Source organism: Lepidothrix coronata, unplaced genomic scaffold, assembly GCF_001604755.1.
Source record: "Lepidothrix coronata isolate B3197 unplaced genomic scaffold, Lepidothrix_coronata-1.0 Scaffold44, whole genome shotgun sequence".
NCBI classification, from domain to species: Eukaryota; Metazoa; Chordata; class Aves; order Passeriformes; family Pipridae; genus Lepidothrix; species Lepidothrix coronata.
Window position 1 is genome coordinate 431,771 of NW_016690224.1, and position 20,540 is coordinate 452,310.

Sequence of the window (20,540 nt, forward strand, 5' to 3'; positions counted from 1 at the left end):
GAGGGTGTGCTAGTGGAATTCAAAATAGCCCAGCTCATCTAAAGGACTTTCCAGCTTGCTCAGGGTAGAAGACCTTTGTGTAGAGAAATCCTAATTTCCAGAAAGCAATGCCAGCCGTGGTGGTGCCAGAGTGTGAAGGTTTGCTGGAACATGGTGAGCAGCCGGGTGAACTCCTGGCATCGCGTGCCTTTATTCCTTCCCTTTCTACCAAGTACTCCAGCATTTTGACTGGAACACTTGGTCCTGCCTGCCACAGGAATGAAGCTGGATCACTTTATGATCTCTTGCTCTTGTACAATTCCAGCCAGGACGAATCAGAGCCATCCCAAGGCTGCTCCAGGTGCTCTGCTGTCCCGCTGATCCCCAGGAATCGTCACCAACCCAGAGGTGAGGCTGAAGCTGCTTGTTTGCCCTGGCACACAGCACATGTTCTAACACACTTGGCCTCAAGAATACCCTTTTTTTAAAAGTAGAGTTTTCAAAGTAATCAGAAGATTTTATGTCTTTTCTAGTAAGTTTTTCTTTACTATTTATAATGATGACTGGAAAGAATGTAACTTAATAACTGTTAAAAACCCCACGACTTTCTATTTTTAGAGAAGAAAATTAACTTTTCACATTCCTAAGAAGTGACTCCACAGAACAGAGTTTATATTCAATAAAGAGGGTCTGAATTAAGACATTTTTTGTTCAATACGTTGCTAGGAAAGTGCTGGTCTATTTATGCTTAATTTTTACTCCGTTTACATTCCAGTGCCTGCTGAAAAATACATTCAGGTTCTAAAGGGATGTCTAGAGACAAATGTTACTGTCTCATTTTATATTTTGCAAGGATCTCTCTATTGAACTTTACTGTAATTCATTTAAATGAGACAGGTCTGTGACCTCTTAAAAAGGTCAGAACTGTGTCTAGTCCTTGTGGGAGGATAATTTCCACAGCCGGGAAGTGAAACGGGGACAGTGGAGAGGGGTAACACTGTGTTCACATTCCCCTCACCATACCTGGAATTACAGAGCTGGGCTCATGCTCCATTCCAGCAGCAGGCTCTGATGGCTGGTCCATGTGAACACTCACATCCTGGATGTTCATTTCCCAAGTATTTTTTGCTCAGCATTTGAGAACGAACCCAGCACCCCCTTCCCCACAGCCACAGAAGGGCCGTGCCTTATGTCTGACCCCGCTGCCTCAGCTGCTCCTCATCCTCATAAATACTCACATCATCACTAAGGGTTTTCTCTTGTCATCCTTCTGTTTAATTTTGCTGTTTCCTTGTCCTTCATTAGACAAAGCCTTTATTTCCTACAGCCTTCCATTATTTTGTGAGATGGGATAACATTCTCTCTCCTTGTCCTTCTCTTCTCCCACCCTAACATTTGTACTGTCGATTCTTTTCTTCCTCTTATTTTATGACCCAGTGTTTGAGCATTCTCATGCCTCAGATCCTTGCAGAAGGTCTCTCTGATAGGTATTAATCCAGTCCTTCACTTCCTGGTGGTCTCTGCCTCATGTTCTAGAACATGGAGATGCAGCTCCACTGGCACCAGTGCAAGGGGCTTCAGGACAACCTGTGGTTCAGGAAGGATCTGATGCAGGAAGACAATCTCATCCCTCAGTGTCTCCCGAGGGAACCCCTGGAGTTTTCTCACTGTTTGATATATCTCTATCCCTGTCAAGGGCCCCATTCCAGAGCCTGTAAAATTTTACTGGTCCACTACTGCCTTTTTCACTCCATGAGTGAAGACATTGCTTCTGATGACACCGAATGACATTTGATTCCGTACACTGACAGATAAAACAGTTCTTCCCTCATTGCTTCCACTGCAAGAGAAAGGTCCAGAAATGACTCTTGAAAGGTAGAAGTCCTAAGAGGACAGATATCTTGGGAAGGCAATTTATTCTTCCCTCTCCTTCGAGAAGTGCCAGACAACTCCTGGTTCCCTTTTCCTGTTGTGACGTCAGAATGCTGGATAGCCCAAAGCTTTCAAATGGAATGTAGAATCATTATTAATTATCTAATTAAGCAGTTCCACCTTTGCTTTGCCACTTGGTCATGTTTTTAACTTATTTTGTGCATGGGACAATTTTGTGCAGCACTTTGGCACTTTGTACAGGAGCCTGTAGGAGAGGCACAGCTCTGACACAACAGACACAGATCCTGAGCAACAATCTCTCCTGTCACTGAAACACAAATGCAGAGAGATGCAAGAGGCCTCACATCAAGGAATTCTGTTGCTGTGGCTTTTTAAAGTCCAAGCAATCAATCAACACCAGTTTCAGCTTCATTATTTTGCTGGCAGTAAGGATCTATGATTTTTTTTTTTTCTGGAAAAAAGAAATTCTATTTCCTGCAAAATTCTGAAATGTTGCAAAACTAATTATGAAGAATAAACCTCAGGGATTTTGACACTTTTACCAAATGAATGCTATAAATGTTTTGGATTTTCCTGATGCTTAATTCTGACAGGGCTGAACCAGCTTGTTGACTTGTTGCCTGAATTTCATTTCAACTTTTATGTTGTATTAGAAGACTGAACATACACAAATTTTAAACACGATACTTTTACAAAAATATTTAGTAAAGTGTAAAAAAATCTCTATGACATGGTAATATTTAGACTTCTTAACACAGATAATTAATCCAAAATATCTCATTCTCAGAAAACATTTCCATCTTTGGCAGGACTAAAACTACACCAAAAATAATCAGCAACTCAATTTATAGTATTTCCTGCTTCTCTCCCTGCCAGACAAAGGTGAGGGGTCCTGAAAAGAATCACAGGGTGAAGCAAATGGCTTTATGCTGGAGTAAATGAAACTGAGGGTAACCATGGAGGTTCATGGGATGGTGCAATTAAACCTCTCTCTGAGGCTGAGAATCTCCAGTGGGAAGGGAAAACCTTCTGGAATGTCTGAGAGAACTTGTAGGTTTACAGCTGTATAGACTGGAATCCGAGCTGCTTATTTTTAGATTATTATAGTGCTTCTAAATTTATCAGGTGAACTCCTCCAGTTCAAATGCCAGTGAGAAAATTCCTGACTTCAGCCTCAGTTTATGGACATCCTTCATCCCACAGAGGGAACACACAGATGGACTCACCGGATCGCCTTCCGTCGCTCCTGTGGGTCTGGGGACACATAGGCCTTCATTTCTTCCTTAGCCCGCTGCAGCTGGACCTCCAGGGTCTACAAAAATACATAATTTAAATATCTCTCTATATAAATATTGCAATCTTATTCCAGAATGAATAATTTGGCCCCTCCTGTGACCTTACCCTTCTCATGCAGTGGATGTAACGGTAGTTGCTCTCTTCCTGGGCACACGCTTCCAGAAGCCCTTTCACTTCCTGTGGGAGAATAAGGACATGGTGACTGAAAGCCCCCAGGAGATGCCCTGTGTTGCCATATAAACCGTGAGAGTTTATAAGAATAATCCTGAATTAATAATTTCTCAGATGTTCATATAATTTGGGCTTTTCAGAAGTCTCTTTTAAAGTGAAATACAGCTGATTGGGTTTAGATTTGCAGTTTCAGTCGTAGTCAGAGATGAGAAATGACTGTTAATGGGTGATTATTAATGACTGACTTCCAAACACTTCACAAGTGCTGCCAAGAGTCTTGTTCCTCAGCACATCTGAAGTGCCAAATACAGCTGTGAACAAGCATTTCCTGGAACACATCTGCAAAAGGGATGTTAGAAGGTACAGACATGCTAATGGGATGTTAATGAGCAACCAATAATTATGTGGAGCAGTATGGAGAAAGTGGGTTACTCCCATCTCTACATGGTCCATTCCAAAAAAACCCCAATAATCCAAATCCTGTTCTCCAGGTCACACTGCAGTTGTCGACTCCCGAGCTCTGTCACTGTGTGATTTTCACACCATCAGCTGTAAAACTGAATTCTACTCATGTCCAGCTCAATCAGTGGATGTGACTGTCATCATGTGTCAGAAAATTACTAAGAGTTGTCTGCCAAGAAAAAAAGCCTTGATTGCTGTTATAAGACAGTTCTTACAGAACTGTCTGACTTCATACCAGGTCCATCTGTGGATTCTTTTACCATACAAAAGTACTTTTAGTGCAGGAAAATAACTATGTATACGTCCACCCACACTTTAAATGTACTCCCTTTTTATCTTGAAGTATATTCCTTTGTGGGCAAGGCCTTGAAAAGCCAAGCCCAGTCAAAATTCACAGGAGGTGATCAAGTGAGATAAAGCAGATCCACATAAACATGTTGATACTGTGCCCACCTTTGAGGACTGGGCTGTTTTAAGAGCCTCCTTCAGGCAATGCACAAATTACAGACACACAAGCTCTTAGCTAAACCTGTATGTTTTTTTTTTAAAATCCTGTTTATATACAGGAATACAAGACAGTCCCATTTAATGAAGTCTCCTTGCCATCAATGTCAGTCATTAATTATCCCTGGGATTGGTTCCTAATGTAAAGAATCTGCTAAATGCATAGAAAGATTTGTCTTGATAAATTAATCCTTATTTTGTAGTAAAATTCTTCCCTAACAGATGCTACCTAGAGCAGCAGGAATTCTGGCAGATGCCCGTCCTTGCTCATCAAAGCTGGATGAGGTACCCCCGAGTCCATCTGCTGTGTGTGACTGTAGCCACTCCACAGCAGCTTCAGGCAGGATTTGCAAAGCTGGGGATCACCACTGACTCATTCCCACCTGAACTGGATTTGTACTTCCCATATCCTGAGGGAAAGCAGGGGAAATATTGTACCACAGGGACTAACACGCTGCATTTCTCCGTGTGCACCAAGCCCCACCTCACCTGTTCCAGGGCCGAGCGATTGCTCTCCAGCCCGGCCGCACAACTGTCGTACTGGATTTTCTTTTCATCACATTCTTGAGTTAATTCCTGAGGTGAAAAGGGCAAAAGGGAACATAAATGAAATGTTCCTTTGACTGACACGTGACACTCAGGCCAAAGAGACACTCAGGGAATCTCCTCTGTCCAGCCCCATCCACGGCCTTACCGTGGTCAGGTAACAGGGCCGTGCTTGCAAGAAGAAAGGACAACCATAAAAGCAGACATTGAGACAGGATAAATTTACTTGCTCCCTATGAAAAACCAGATTTCTAGTTATGCACATCCAACTCCTCCTAGATTTCATTTGCTGACACTTTGAATGGAAACATTAAAAGTTTTTCTGATAATTTTGTTGATAGATAAACGCATCACTCTATTTCCTTCCATGGCAATTAGCCAAGTTATGGCAGCTGTAGACCCAAAAGACTTGTTTTTTCAGCTCTCTGTAAAATTTTGAAAACAAATGGATAAATTTGTCAGTCCCAAAGACTAACACAGGACTTAGATTAATGTATTCAACTACTTCAATGAGATGTTATCTGCAAACCATTCAGAAAGGAGAGCATTAGTTGGGATCATTAATGCTGAGATGCAGAAATAGCTTTGGAACCAACCCAAAACTAACTTTGCTTTGGGTTTGAACCATGATTTCTTATATTTTCCCTGGTGTAGTAATTTTTTTTAATTGCTATAAAGGACTAAATTCTGTGCCTGCACTGTCAGCTTTTACAAATTCCAACCTTTAGCACGTTGCCTGTTGCAAACACTGTTGACCCATTCTGCTCTTTCCAGCTTTCCCTCAGAGTTATATCCTTGCAGAGCACTACAGAGATCTGTAAATTGGACTTATTTGTGGCTCTGACTTGATTTACACAGACAGAGAGGAGCGTTGGTACAAACCTGGCACTTCTGCCGCAGCTGCCTGAGCTCTTTGATGACAGGAGCAAGGCTTGCCTTCTTCTCTGCCACCACTGCATTCAGCTTCTTTACCTGAGAAAGGGACAAAAGAATATTCATTAACACTAAAAAGTACATTCATGTAATTAGGGATTTGAAAAGAAAGGGGAGACAAAGAAAAATGTGGGGAGAAAAAATCTGTGATGAAGCCATAATTATGTACGAATTATATATAAATGAAACCTTAATTATATAACCAAGTTCAGGTCTAATTAGGACAGGGAAAGAGCCCATCTGGCAGCGGGGTCATTCCCATAAACGAGACAAATTCTGCTCCCAGAACATCCCAGAGAATTCCAGGAGACAGCCCATGTGCCAGATACCAAAGAGCTTAAGGAGTAGGGAAAATGAAGGAATTGCATAGTGGGAGACTGAAAGAAAGGGAGAAATCCTTAAGAAAAAAACCAAACAAACCTGCATAGGTTAAATAAAGCTTGAAAATGCTAAAACTGAGGCACACAGACATATTTACACTGAAAATTAAAATTTTATCCAGCTTTCTATTTGAGAGCAATTCTACTTTAATTATACCATTTTATTTTAAAAGTGCCTCGATGATTTAAAAAAATGCTATTTTGCCTTTTGCTCTTTTATAATATTTTCAAATTAGAAATTCAAGTTCTTTCTTGCTTCTACAGCTATGTGGGCAGGTAAATTAAAACATGACAGATCTAAGGGCAATTGAAAATCAGGCTATAGAGAAAAAGACAAGCTATTTAGCTCTTTAAGCATATTAAGTATCTTTCTAACAAAAGCTGAACTCCAGTGATTTACAAACATTTTAGAAAAAGATTCTGTTACAGATTCAAACCATTCATCTCTTTCAAGTAATGTGCAAGAACAAATACGAAACCACTTCTGAAATCACAAAAAAGTAAAAAAATCAAAGACAAGACTTGATACCCCTGAGGTTTCTGAAGGGGAGAAAAGGAGGATTTATTTGTAGGATTTATTTTTGTATATAGCTCTTCTTTGTACATTAAAAGAAATGCACATTCTAGTAAACTTTGTCTAGATTACCTTTGGAGATGTATCTAAATTTTATACATATATATACATATATATATATATATATATATAAAAACATAAATTAAAGGAAAATTATTGCCCCCCCCAAAAACATTAAACTTGGGGTTATATGCTGAGGTACTAGATATTCAAACTGAGCAAATACAGTAAAGACAAAAATCACCATTTCAGACATATTATCTAATGTCTGGCCTTTCATTTCATCCATTTCACTCTTCACTGCAGAGACTCTTTCCAGCTCCTCCTGGGTGTAACTGTATCCAGAAATGCCTTTTTTCTCTTCAATTACTTGCTGCAGAGACAAACAATAAATGCTGAATTAACCCCATTAACCAAGAAACAGCAAATTCCTTAGTGAAGCCAAAATATTGTTAAGAAGTGAAAAGGGTAAGTACTGCAATCAATTTATTTTATTTATCAATTTATTATTATTAACCAATTTATTATTATTAATCTAGCTGCCAGCAAAACTAAATTTTATCTTGTGCCTGTACAGCAGGATGACAACAACTCTCTGTAAATGCAATGTTTGGTCACTGTGCCCACTGAAGTGAACAGAAAGTTTCCACAAAGCAAAGTGGGCTTGTGGTCAGGCTCTGAAGAAGCTCAATGTATAAAATCCAGATGCTTCATCGGAACATGTAGCTAATGATTTTATAAACTGTTTTGATAACAAGAATACAGGTATTGGAAGAAAATACCACAGACAGTGTTCCTGCATTTGGGATGAATGTATATTCCCTGAATGCTTACAGTTATCCAGAGAGAAATCCTGCTGCTGCTGTTCTGGCTTAGGAAAGATTCATCCAGTTTTAAATTTAAATGCATTTTCTTCTAAATATTCTGGGGCTGGAATGTTTCCTTCCTGCCTGCTCTTTTTTTAAATACTATTCCTATATATTTTACAGCAGTAACTTGAATCCTACTCACTGTTGATCGTTTTCAAAGCCCTTACTACATCTGTGGATACCAAAAACTAATTTAAGAACCCAGCCTTGCTCTAACTGGAGTTCGTGCAGACCTACCATTGACTTTAAAAAGCAGGGTCAAGCCCCTCAGTCTAAAAAGAAACTGCAGATCGGTGCTGACAGTTGCTGAACACAAAGTACAGCAGCTCCACAGTCAACAGATAAAAATATATTCTATACCCTGATGGCTCTCTGGGTTAGGACAGCAGGAGCTGGGACGATGTACATTAGAATCCCGACAGCATCCGTGGGATCCTATGGCTGTTAGCAGGGAAGGGAGGGCTGTGGGAGCAGCACATGCTCATGTTACCAACTGCTGCTGAATGGCCTCGTGGCGCTGCTTCAGAAGCTCCTCTGTCCTCTGGAGGATTCCATACTCAGCTGTAATTTCTGCTATTTCCAGGCGCTTCTTTTTATAAAGTGTGTTCTTGCTCCGGAGCTTATTAACGTACTGCTTGAGCTGGGGAGAGAGAGAACACAAACTCATCCCACTGAGAGCAAGAAGGGCCTTATCACAGCCTGTTGCTGTGTAAAATGTAATTATCCTCCTTGGCCTGCACGTTGAAGATGAAGTGTTTAGAACAGAGGGCTGGAATTCAGGATTCCCAGGGTCTATTTATTTCCAGCTCTGCATTTATTCACTGGGTGAAATCAAAAGAACCAGCATTGCTTTCCATCCCAGCGCACTCATTTGTAATCCTGAGATCACTCCCTTCTGCTCACGGCCATTTGACAGCTGGAAAAGTAAATACTCTTTGCAAAACGTTATGAGAATCATGGATAATAAAAAAGTTAATGCAATAGTAATTTGCATTTGTACCAGAACCCCAGAGCTCTGCAGACCAAAACACAGCAACAGAGTGCAGGAAAATTGGAAGGGAAGAGGGCATGGGAAAAGCTATCTTGAAATGTTCTCAATAGTTAAAACTTGTTCTCTCTCATTGACTCTTGTAGATCTAAATATCACTGGCTAAGTTTTTTAAACCAGGCAAATAAAAGCAGAACCCCTGCCCTGAAGCAGAGAATGCAATACTATTTCACTCAAAATCTAAAGTAATGGAGAATTTATATTTTTATTAAAGACTAAGTAAAATAATACAAACCCTTACAGACCAACAGCCTTAGCTAATTTACACCTGAACCTGTGTGTGTTGAATTTCTAACACATACCAAGTACCAGAGGCTGAAACAACCAGGTAATATCTTTCTCTGCCTTAATATTTTCCATCTGTCATACAGGCTTAGCTCTTACCTTTGGATTTTACATGACAGCTATGAGCTAAATGCCTGTCACAGCTCAAAAATGCACTAAGAGATGGAAAGCAAATAAAATTTATTAGAGTAAATGTTGTAAGAACAGGCTTCAGAACACCCCTTGACGAGGAGGGTTCAGTGTGTGCAGGGAGCACAAACCAGGCAGCCCCAGGAGGAAAAAGAATCCCATTACCACTGACACAGGTTTAAAATTCAAACATAAAATTACTTTAGATTTTTATATTTACGTGATTTTTTTCTTTTTGCAAAATTATCCCTCTCCCTTCTAAAGAATAAATCCAAAAAACCCAATGTGACCACAGGCTAAGAACCCCCAGAGTAACTGTATGTTCTATAAAAAGTGTCCTGGGCAAGGTGCCCACAATGAAATCAACCCTGTTCATCTGCCATCCTGTGCAATATCTAGGCCAAAGCTGCCTCTCTCTTGCTACGCTCCAGAACTATTTTTAAAGCCAAAAGCTATAAACGTTTTTGGTGAAAGAACAAACCCACAAATTACTCAATGTGCTCTATGCAGATTGGCCTCTCTGTGGCTTTGGGATAACATCCTACATCCTGCTACTACCCAGGACAAGGATACACAAGGTCACCTGAGCCCCAGCGCGGCTGAGGCAGCTCTGCCACTGTCACACGCTTTATTTTTACTTAATACAGTCAAAACAGAATTTATTCCTTTTCCCAGCAAATTGAAGTATATCCTCTTAGTTAATACAAAGAACTTTTTTTTGCTTAGACAATACCAAGTTTTCTGTGATTTCTAAGAGATTCCGAAAGTATAAATACAAGCCCTCCAACTGAGGAAAATCTAAAGAAAGCACAGTCTTGATCAAGTAGTTCCTGAGATACTTCATTTGACCAGTGGAATATAGTAAAGGATGATGTACAGGATTAAATTTAATATGTGGCCACACAGAGCTATCGAATCTGAATGATTTTCTGTCAGTGGATCCCAGGATGAAAAGCAAACTATTATTCTCTTCTCTTCTCTAGTTACTTTTAAGGTGTTGAAAATAGCTCGAGTGGGAGGAAGAGTATTTGCATATTCAGTATTCAAAGCATAATGTATTTTACAATGGAAGTCAAAGGATCTTGTTGATTAACAAACCGACTCCACCACTGTTCTATTATTAGTTGATAACTTAGGACTGTATAATACAAATTTTATCCAAAATGAACTACAGGTTGCTCATGGTGACAAGTGAAACCTGTTCATTTTAGGAGGTGGATGTCAGTCTTTCAGCACAATCTCTGGCTTTTTAAAAGCAAACTTAACCTTTCACACAGCTATTATTGCAGCAAACAAGGTAAAACAAGACAAAAACAATGGTAGCAAAATTATAACCTATGTAGAAAATCAATCAATAATTTGGCAGAGCTTTCAAAAGACCTGATCTACTCCAAAGGCAGCACACATTAGTCCCTTAAAACCTCTCTGACTGAAGGCTCCTTTAGATCCAGGGCCAAATTCTGAGCTGGAATTCTTAGATTTTACTCCTTTTAAATCAGCAGCTTGTAGGTATCTTATGATAAAATTAGGTTTCTTCAGTCTAAAAGCTGAGAATCATTCTGTAGGTTTCTAAAAATTAAAAGAAAGCTCCTTGTAAAATACCACTGTTCTCATTTATGTCAGCATTGCTTCTCAGGCTTTATAAATCTCATGCCTCCACCTCTGTGGAGATGAAAAATTCAAGCCCTTGCAATGCTATAAACCCTTGAATTTTACTGTGGTAAAAGGTCTTCTAAATAACTTGAAGAGTTCACAAAGGAACAACACTGCTTGGCCACATCACTTTAAAGTTAAGTAACCAAAGGAATCCACTTTTGAGCAGCAGCATTTTCCCATAGACCAGCTCAGCTGCTCCCTGTGTCCAAACTCAGCAGGCTCATCCTACAGAATTCCCAGGGATCTGCCCGTGCCCGCAGTGATATTCCAGTCAAGGCCACGTCCACCAGTAGCTTTTCTTTCTCAAGTCATTTAACACAAACAGTTATTCGAGCTTCAAAGATTAAATGACTGGACAAGACCCAAGTGCTGGCACTGAGTGAGCAGTTGAAGCAAACCAGCCTGGAGCCCCTGTTTGCTGATCGAGGCAGAGCCCCTGGAGACACAAAAACCATCCAAAGGAAAGCAAGGAAAGATTCTGCTTTTTCACTTGGCTATTTTTATGGGTGAGTGTAACATAAGTGTGGAATGTGGATTATGGAATACACTGAATGAAAGCAGGATTTTGATCTCTCATACAATGTCTTGCAGGTATCCACCATCCCTGGGCAGATTTCCTGCATTATGTTCCATTTTTATTGGAAGAATCCAGCAATGCACCTCCTTTATGCTTTTCTCCATTCATTATAATCTGAGAGAGGTTGGTATGACCACATTAAGTCTCACCACGCTTAGTGAAGCTATTAAATATGACAACAGTTCTAAACACAACAACATCAAATCAGGGATGTTGAAATGGCTTCTCCAGGACCATGCAGAGCCTGGCAGGACCCCCCTCCAGGAAAGGACACCAGCCTGTGCTTTAGTGGACTGAACTGGGATCCCAACCCAGCTCCTCTAATGCTCAGTCTTGTGCTTTCACTACAAGCCCATCACTTCTTTAAAACTCCCATTTGCTCCACGTGAAGTTTTCACAAGGTTCTTACTCCAAGATTATCATTAAAGGACAAAATGGATAAGCTTGTTTTCTGAAAAGAACAAATCCCACATAAATCCCTCACTTTAGAGTCAAATCTTTTAAAATAGTATTTGCTGGATTAGTGCAGCAATTTGATTGTGTTATTGTAATCAAAAAATTCTTCATACAAAAGTACTACAAAAAAAAAGTATTGTTTGTAAAAAAAGAAGTATTATTTGTAAAAAAACACCAGTATTTCTTTATGAAATACCAAACCAAAGTTCCAAATAACCAGTTCTGTTAATAAAATTATTTGCATAAGCACAATAATTGAAGAAAATCTTAGCAGACTATCTCTATTTTCCTTAAGAACTGAGGAACAGATGTTTTAATTTCTAACTAGACTAATTAACAGGATACAGACTGTCCAAAGTATTAAAATTCAGTTAAGAAAAGTTCCTGATCATGACAGTTTTCCATATTTTTTCCTAAGAGGCTCTAAATTTAAGCCAGTACAGCCACTGTTGGACAGAGTTAATAACTCATACACAGGATGAGCTTCTAAAAGGCACAAGCAGTAGGATCTCAGTCTATTAAAACAAAAGTATCCTACGGTCTGTTTGTGGCACAGCTCAGCCAGGAAAACTCTTCCTTAGCATTGAGTATCCATGTCTAAGGAGCCTCTGATGGACTGGAATGGGACTCTGCTAGAGCCTGAGGGAGAGCTGAGGGAAAGGCAACAACTGACAGGACAACATTTCCTGGGTTCTGGCTTAAACCAGCCCACACTGATGGAGAGAGACCATTTACAAGGGCCTGGAGAGATAAGACAAGGGAAAATGGGTTCACACTGACAGAGAGAAGGATTTGATGAGATACTGGGAAGAAATTCCTCCCTGTGAGGGTGGTGAGGCCCTGGCACAGGTTGCCCAGAGAAGCTGTGTCTGCCCCATCCCTGGAAGTGTCCAAGGCCAGGTTGGATGGGGCTTGGAGCAACCTGGGATAGTGGAAGGTGTCCCTGCCCGTGGCAGGGTCTTTAAGGTCCCTTCCAACCCAGGCCATTCTGGGATTCTCTTATTCTGTGAACATTTGAGTCATGAGCTCCTTTACAGCTACTCTCTTCAAAATCCACCCACCCAGTCTGGAGTGAGATAACTGTTCCTGGTGGATTCAGGTGAATGGACAGTTTTTGAGACAAGATCTATGGTCTGAGGCTGTTTTCTCTGTTTGCAAATTGAAACATTTTTTCCCTGTATTTTCCAAGGAGCAGGTTGGCATGGACAAGCATTTGTATGGAAAAATAACTAAACTCCTTATGTAAATGAATATTCCAACCTCACACACCTGTTACAAAGTGAGAGGACTTTCTTTGCCACATTTTCAATCCCAGATTCATTTCAGCTCCTTCAGCTCAGCGCAGTTCTGAGACTGCTCTGCTCCCATGCCTTGGGCAGCTCAAGGTTCTTGGGGGCCTGTGCTGAACTCTGAAAAGTACAATGGGTTGTGTAAAGAGCTAAAAATATCCCAGCTTTACCCAGGATCACTTGCAATTGAACCATCCAGCCTTCTAAGTGTCAACATGTGATTCCCCAATTTTCAGGATCTGACAGCTGCAGCGAGGAGCCGCCAACTGTGCCTCTGTTTGGTGCACTTGGCTTGAAGCACTTAAAAAGATTTCATAATCCCCAAAGCAGACAATTTATTCTCATTTTTTTGTGTTTGATGTAAATGAATTGGTTATTCCCTGCTGTTTCTTCTGAGTTCTGTCCAGGTGTACAACCTCTGGAACCCTGTGGAATGCTGTAACATTCCTTTTTATGACTATGGAAGAAAGCAAAACGCTGGCACCTGAAAAGCTAAGCCAGGATTGACCTTTTGGTGATTGAAGGGCTAAGAAGACCTCAACTAGAGATCCAAATGCTGGTTTGGGAGCAAAGGTGCTGATTCTTCCATTGCCAAGTCTTGGGAGTGCCATGATGTAAGAGGAGAGAGCGAGGTGAGACAAAGAGATTAGAAATACTGGGTATAGGAGAAATATAATGCCTTGATTTCACTGTAGCGTTCAGATGGGATTAAAATATCCATTAAAAAATCCATTTAAACTTAAGACAGCAAAGCTATTTGTTAAAAAGCCTCTTTCTCCCTTTTAAAAAGGGAGGAACTGAATGTAAAACGTGTGTGGCTGCAACAGGAAAGTGCAGGGAAGCTCCTGGTTGCCAGAGTGCAAAGTGAAGGGTGAATGTCCAACGGAATCCACGGATTGCAACAGTGACTCACCACAGCATTAACCACCATTCCCTTTGCTATTGGCTCACAGCTGCAGAAACAGAGCACTGAAGCAGAACATACAAATCCTAAAGCAGAACATATTGGAAACTAATCTACAGCAAAAGGCTGAGGGTGAGGAACCGAGGCTGGCACTGATGAGGGAGAACCTGCTCCATCACCTCTTCCCTCCCAGCCCCATCCCATCCATCAGTCCTGGCTTCCCACACCTCCCCTCTGAGGCAGGACTGATTCTGCAATGTGCATTTGCGAGGTACTTTGAGGAGATGCAAAATTTACAGCACGAGGCCCTGTGCAGCATTTTTGGCAGCCAACATTTCCAAAGGAATTAAATATCACTGTCTGCACTTTACAGATGAGGAAATCAGGACCTTTGAAAAAGCAGCCATCAAAAATCATCAAGAATTCAAATCCTTTCCTAGTTTTTTAGCCATAGGAAACACCCTTTTTACTGCTTTACACTGGTGCCTGTGAGTACCACTGCACTACACCCAAGGAAGTAATAAAACAGACCAGGACATGGATGTATATATTGGCTTCCCTGCCAATACATATTTCCTTGAAGAAAGTATTTTACAAACCAGGAAATGCTTGCAGTGGAAAGACAAACACTCCTGATTTTAAGCTGATGGTTTTCTCCAAATTGCTCAGTCATTTATCCTTCACTCTGCAAAATGAAGGTATTGTAAAATTGAAAATATTTTAAAAATCAAGAGCAGAACATATTTGAACAGAAGGAACACGGGTCATGTCCAAAACAGGTCTTGTCCTTTTCCTGTCTTGAGCCTCTTCCTTGTGTCAGACAATTAACTTGAATTTTTCATTATTGAGCATTTTACAAGGTTCCTTCTTATGAGGTTTCCCTCCTACCCTGTTCTCCTTGAATTTCTATGGATCAGAGTTTCCTGTCCCCCTCAAGAACAGGCACAACAGGAATTATTTCTTACCTTACAGTGAATGTGCAGATAATGTAAAACATATGCTGCTGTCTTGGTAATGCATTCTTGTTGATTAATTAAACACTTCTTTCCATCACATGTCACGAAACACAGATTGTCAGATTTCTGCTTTTATTTTTGCTTAAAAAGTTGTCAAAGACTCCAGCAATGTGCCCACTGGGGCTGAAAACCTTGCAGAGAAATCTAATCCAGTGGGTTTCTTATAATTGCTGCCTAAGGAATGTGATACAATATGTGATGGGAAGAGAAATCAACATCTTAATTTTTCCAAGTCCCCGTGCCATTACTTCCACCTGTAGTTTTCATCCATACTCACTTTACTCTTTAAGACTCCTTTAAAACAAAACTGGTTTTGTGGAGCAGGAATGTCCTATGGGATTAGGAAGGGAGTTCCTTCTACAAAGGGCGTTCCCTGTATTGAGTAGTAAGTAAAAAAAGCACAAAAACAAAGAAAAAGCAAGCAAAGAGTGTGTTCCTCTGGATAAATGATGGCAGTGCAAATGAAATGTTCCTCTGGATAAATGATGGCAGGGCAAACAAAGACAATATGTGAGAGAATGAAAAGATATATTAAGTCAGAGAATGAAGCAGCTAAAATACTCTTCAGTTTAGTGACTCTGCCTGTGAGTGCCCTTAGCAGCTTCTCCCAAACTGGGAAAAATTACTGGCTGGAGAAAAGTCAATTTATTTTGGTGACAAACCACTACTAAGCTGCAGCTCCTTTATTCTGTGCAAACTTTTGAGAAAAAAGAGAGTCTGAGAAATTTGCTTTCCAAGTAAAAACTTTTGTGGAGAATAAATACCACAGGACTAACTGATAATTACTGTTATTATGCTTTATAATCATAGAGACTTTATATACAATTTATAATTATATTGACCTTTGTATTCAGTTATTTCCCATCATAACACTGTGATGATATTTTGATCCAGAATCTGGAATGTTAGGACAGCCCAACAGACCTTGCAATGGATTAGGTACCATGTGAATAATTGTAACTAATAATTTGAAAATAGCTAAAAATTCAGCACTGTTGCACTGTAAATATTGGAAAGCATTTGGAAGCACTGGACAGCACTGTATTATCTGCACATTAAAAAAAAAAGCCTTCAAATATGTTAATTTTGGAATTTGATGACAAAAATGTGCATTAAAAAACCAGAGGCCGATCTGTGGCAATGGTGTGGTTTGACAATGTACCATAAAAACACTGTAGAAGGAGCAACTATATTTGCAGTGTAAAGTTAAAAGGAAATTGTGAGTTAACAAAAATTGATCCATCTCTTTAAAAATCCCCCTCTTCCTTCTCTCCACTGTTTTCATCCCATACCTCATCCTCTGTCAGGATTTCAGAGCCTTCCAGCTCGTGGGCCTGACTGCTCCTCTGCTGCACCTGCCTCTCCAGCCTGGACATCTCCTCCTTGGCAGCCTGGAGTTCTTCTGCCTTGGCTTCCTTTTTCCGGGAAATTATGGATGCCTGCAGGATCAGGAAAGTCAAAATTGCCTTGTTTGATCAGTAGGAAAATGGAACCCATCAGGTTTCAGGCACTGCCCCCCTGAAACCACATTTGAACTGCCAGAAACTGATTTTCCTCAGGAAACGTGAGCATGTCTCACTGCAAAGGAAACATATAAATAGATGTATATATCAAATATATCCATTATATACAGTGGGTTAAATCACAGCCTCATTGCAGTTGGCAGCAGGATCCCAACTTTCTCCAGTGTGGATGAGATTTCCAGCACACCCTTTCTGCCCAGACTCAAGTGGATATATTTTACATTTTACATTTACATTTCTTCCCCTCATTTTTTCACTTTCATTGAGGAAAAAGGGAGGCATTTTAGCTGCTCCACTTCTCCTGTTTAGTCCCTTTCTGTGCATATGTAAGATACACCAACATGGCTTAACTGGAAAGTTATCCAAGATTTCACAAATGTCATAATACAGATTTTTATAACTCCAACCTACTCCAACCTACAGAAATATGTTACACTAAAGCAGAACTGAGCCACTAAATCTTGGCAAATAGCTGGAAGATGATGAATAAAGCAATACAGCACGGAAATAGTGCAGATTACAGATTATGCTTTTCTTTCTGAGTCTAGAATATAAAGCATTTGAAAAATATTTTATACAAGACCGCATATTTAATAATACCTGAGTTTTGAGCAGAAGCTGACAGATTTGGGAACATAATATACACTAGTTCAGGGATAAAAAAAAAGAGGGATTTTTATCTTGCCAAAGTATCCTGTTGAAACATATTTTAAAATAAAACAACAGGTTAATTTAGATGCACGTGCATGAATTTGGAGGCATGGCTGGTTTCTTCAAATGGAAGGGAAAACTCAAAAAAAACGAAGCCAAAACACACCAGTTTTCTCACACTCAGCTGAAAGGACCAGCTCTGTTCCTAAAAATATCTCTGCCAGAATCGTGCTGGGGTGGGAGCTCAGCCCTGGAGCTCACCAGGGATCTGCAGTGACAAACTGGTACAACAGAGATGATTATTCTGTGGAACAGAACCAGGTCCTGGCAGAAGAAAGCAAAGATCCCAACTCTGAGCAACCTCAACTCCTGGGGCAGATCCTCCTCTCCACCACAGCCCAGCTGGCCTTTGGAACCAGCACATTCCAGAGCAGGATTTTCTTTCGGGAAGAGCATCTCTTACAAATCAAAATGGTGTGTTTCACATTGAATTTGTGGCTGGACTGCATTATACATTTTATCCCAATTTTCCCTTCCCACTGATACATTTTACTTGAGCCTTTTTATTTTTTAAGCCATCCCCACCAGCAGCATCACGAAAATCTTCCATAAAATTAGCAGCGGTGCAGGTTGCCTGGAAAAGGAACCACTCAGGTTTCTGTGTGAGCTCTGAAAATCTCCTGGTTCATAAATCCTTCTTATTACTTGTGAATTTACTAAGACTAGACCAGACAGCCTATTTTGTAGCAAGATTATTTTATAGCCTCAGGATAAAAAAAAAAAAATAAATCAAAGAATTCCTTCTTAATAGATGTAAGGGGGAAAATGGCATGGGGTCAGACACTAGGAGGGGATGGAGCTGCAGCAGGCAGCCCTCGTGCTGCCTTTTGAGAATCCATCCACAGCTGGAGCTTTACCAAAATAGCTCCTCCAAAATGATCCTTCCAGAATTGCTGTGCTGCAAGGACAGCAGTCAATACACGTTCCCTGACACTGCTGAAAGCAACTGCTTGACTCAGCCCTCAACACACACACGTTCAACAGCTCTTCATTTTTCTTTTTGTCCTCCATTATTATGTATTTCTGATTTATGCTAAATAAATTAAAGAAAAAAAAAACCCCAGCATGTAAAACAATCAGTGACTGATTTTATCTCCTGCTTTTGCTTAAAACACAGTTTTGTTCCCTTCTTACCTGCTGGCGATACATGGAAAATTTACTATCTGTTGGCTCATACTTCATCATTCTTTTCTCAGTAAGCTGATTCATTTGTGCATTGACTTCATTTATCTGCAAGACAGAGCAGAAAACTAAGGAAAAGGAGCTTGATTTCTTTTTCTTCTCCAAGAATTAAATGCTTTGCAACCCAGATTTACCATCCAGCAAGTTCCTTTTCTAAAACAGAGAAACAGACCCAAAAAGCTCCGTGAGTCATTAAGTATTGGCCAGGAAGAGGCTGTTTTTGGATTTCCAGTTCTGTGCCTTTATGATAAGGCAGAAACACGATGTTGGCCCTGAAAATGAAGTAAAGTGGTGCATGTGGAGAGAAAATGCAGTGAACTGGTACAGGGAAAAGACTGTTATTGCCACATTCTGAGTGAAAAATGCCATTTTATCAATATTAACTAAAATTCCTTTTCATCCAACAGTTTAACCACAAGTTTAAAGAGAAGCAAATAAAGATTAAGGGATAAAAATTTCATCAATACTTTGAGAAATCACAGACCATCATATTCCAGCTGTGTGGCACCTTTTTTTTCCTGCCACAAGATGCACTTGGTTGCTCCTAATCCCAAAACTGTTGAGCTTCATTCCAGCCAAAGCTTCAGAGCTGCTGCATCTGGAGCTCACAGACACACCAGTGTGCAGATTCCAGCTTTCCCAGCACACTGGGACTCTCCCAAGCCATGGAAACCACAGCCCTGGCAACCTTCCTTTAATTCTCTGCTCTCTAGATGGGAGCTGATAAGGCAGCAGTGTAAATATGTGCTGAAATCCCCTGGAGTCAAACCCTAACACAGGGACAGTGCTGGGCATCACCCTGACAATCTGGGAGCAATATCCATGTGCCTGGAAAACCAACTATTGCAAAAAAAGAGCTCAACAGGACTAAAAATACTCTAACACCTGTAAAAAAAAATCTCCTGTGAATTCTATTCTATTAGTGGCAGAACAGGCCTGAATTTGAAAATGGCATAAGAATTCCCTTGTGTGAATAAATTCCTGGGTTTTATATTCTAAAATGCATGATGGTAACATGCTTAGTGCAGTTCAGCTCCTTTTTAAGGCACTGAGATAATAAAAAGCTGACTTAAAAAAAAAAAAATATCTAAGGCCATGCTGTGATAACAGCCAAGTGTATGACATGGGTTTATTATCTTTCAAGAAGAAGATACTTCCAAAATATAAAAAATCAAAGGTTACATCATGGAGAAAGAGAAAAAAAACTCAGAGCCTTTTAAAACATTGCCAAAAACCCAACAATACACTCGGAAAAGAAACGTGCAAAACAGGCTTTCAAGAATGTCTGAAAGACATAACTGCAGCCACAAATATTGTTTTCATTAGAGGGAATAATCTGGGAAAGCAGAGGCTGAATCACAGAGCTGGTTTATTATTTCAGCCCTAATCTCCCAGTTATTAATGCTGTCATCCCTAACCATGGATACTCTGCTTCCTCATTATCTCCATTTCATAGCAAAACCTGAGCTGGACATCCTGGAGTATTAAACACCTCCCTTGCTGACTCCATTGTAATCTTGTAATCTTCATCATCAATAGAAATACTAATAATTAGCATTCTTCTAAATTCTTCTAGAACATAACATTAGACATTTAATCTTTCATTTAGGATTATGCAAATATGAAAATTTCATAGAGTGAAATACATAAATGTACTTGTGTGGCAACAAATCCCTCTGCATATTTGTAGGATATCCTACAAATAGGGATTTTTTTTCATTCTAACACCATTTGCTTTTAACTTCTGAAAAGATCTAGAAAGGTAAGTCAATTGATGGCCAAATTTCCTTTGCTCTTCACAATTAAACCAAACAGTGCAGGTCTATTCCAAACACTAAAGAGTTCTGAGCCATTGCACATGGATTAAGGCATCACATTGTGAAGACCCATCACTCAGGGAATGTTGTTCCCTCTATAAACTCTGTGTATGTGTTGGTATAAACACTCCCCTCGAGGTCTCTGAGAGTTAAAAACAAGTGAAATCTGAAAAAACCCAACCCTTTAGTGCTAGATTACCAGCTCTGCTCATACCATTCCAAATTGCCAACACAATTTCCTAAATAGCACCTAAGGATATGATTGGGTTTGGGGTTTGTTTTGGGGTTGGTTTGTTTGTTTGTGTCTGTTTTGTGAGCATTTAAAAAAAACCCAACAACT

The 20,540-nt window shown here is 40.1% G+C and overlaps 1 protein-coding gene across 2 annotated transcripts in view; it reads right to left on the reverse strand.

The window, feature by feature from the left end:
• Positions 1-20,540, reverse strand: part of IFT81 (intraflagellar transport 81) — a 45,298-nt gene that overhangs the window by 8,966 nt on the left and 15,792 nt on the right. For both annotated transcript variants that reach the window (XM_017814441.1, XM_017814440.1), the window contains exons 9-16: positions 18,336-18,431; positions 16,260-16,406; positions 8,098-8,247; positions 6,983-7,111; positions 5,734-5,823; positions 4,795-4,881; positions 3,274-3,345; positions 3,099-3,184 (exon numbers count right to left, since the gene is read on the reverse strand). In XM_017814441.1, coding sequence (XP_017669930.1) covers positions 3,099-3,184; positions 3,274-3,345; positions 4,795-4,881; positions 5,734-5,823; positions 6,983-7,111; positions 8,098-8,247; positions 16,260-16,406; positions 18,336-18,431 — 857 coding nt within the window. The remainder of the gene's footprint in view (positions 1-3,098; positions 3,185-3,273; positions 3,346-4,794; positions 4,882-5,733; positions 5,824-6,982; positions 7,112-8,097; positions 8,248-16,259; positions 16,407-18,335; positions 18,432-20,540) is intronic.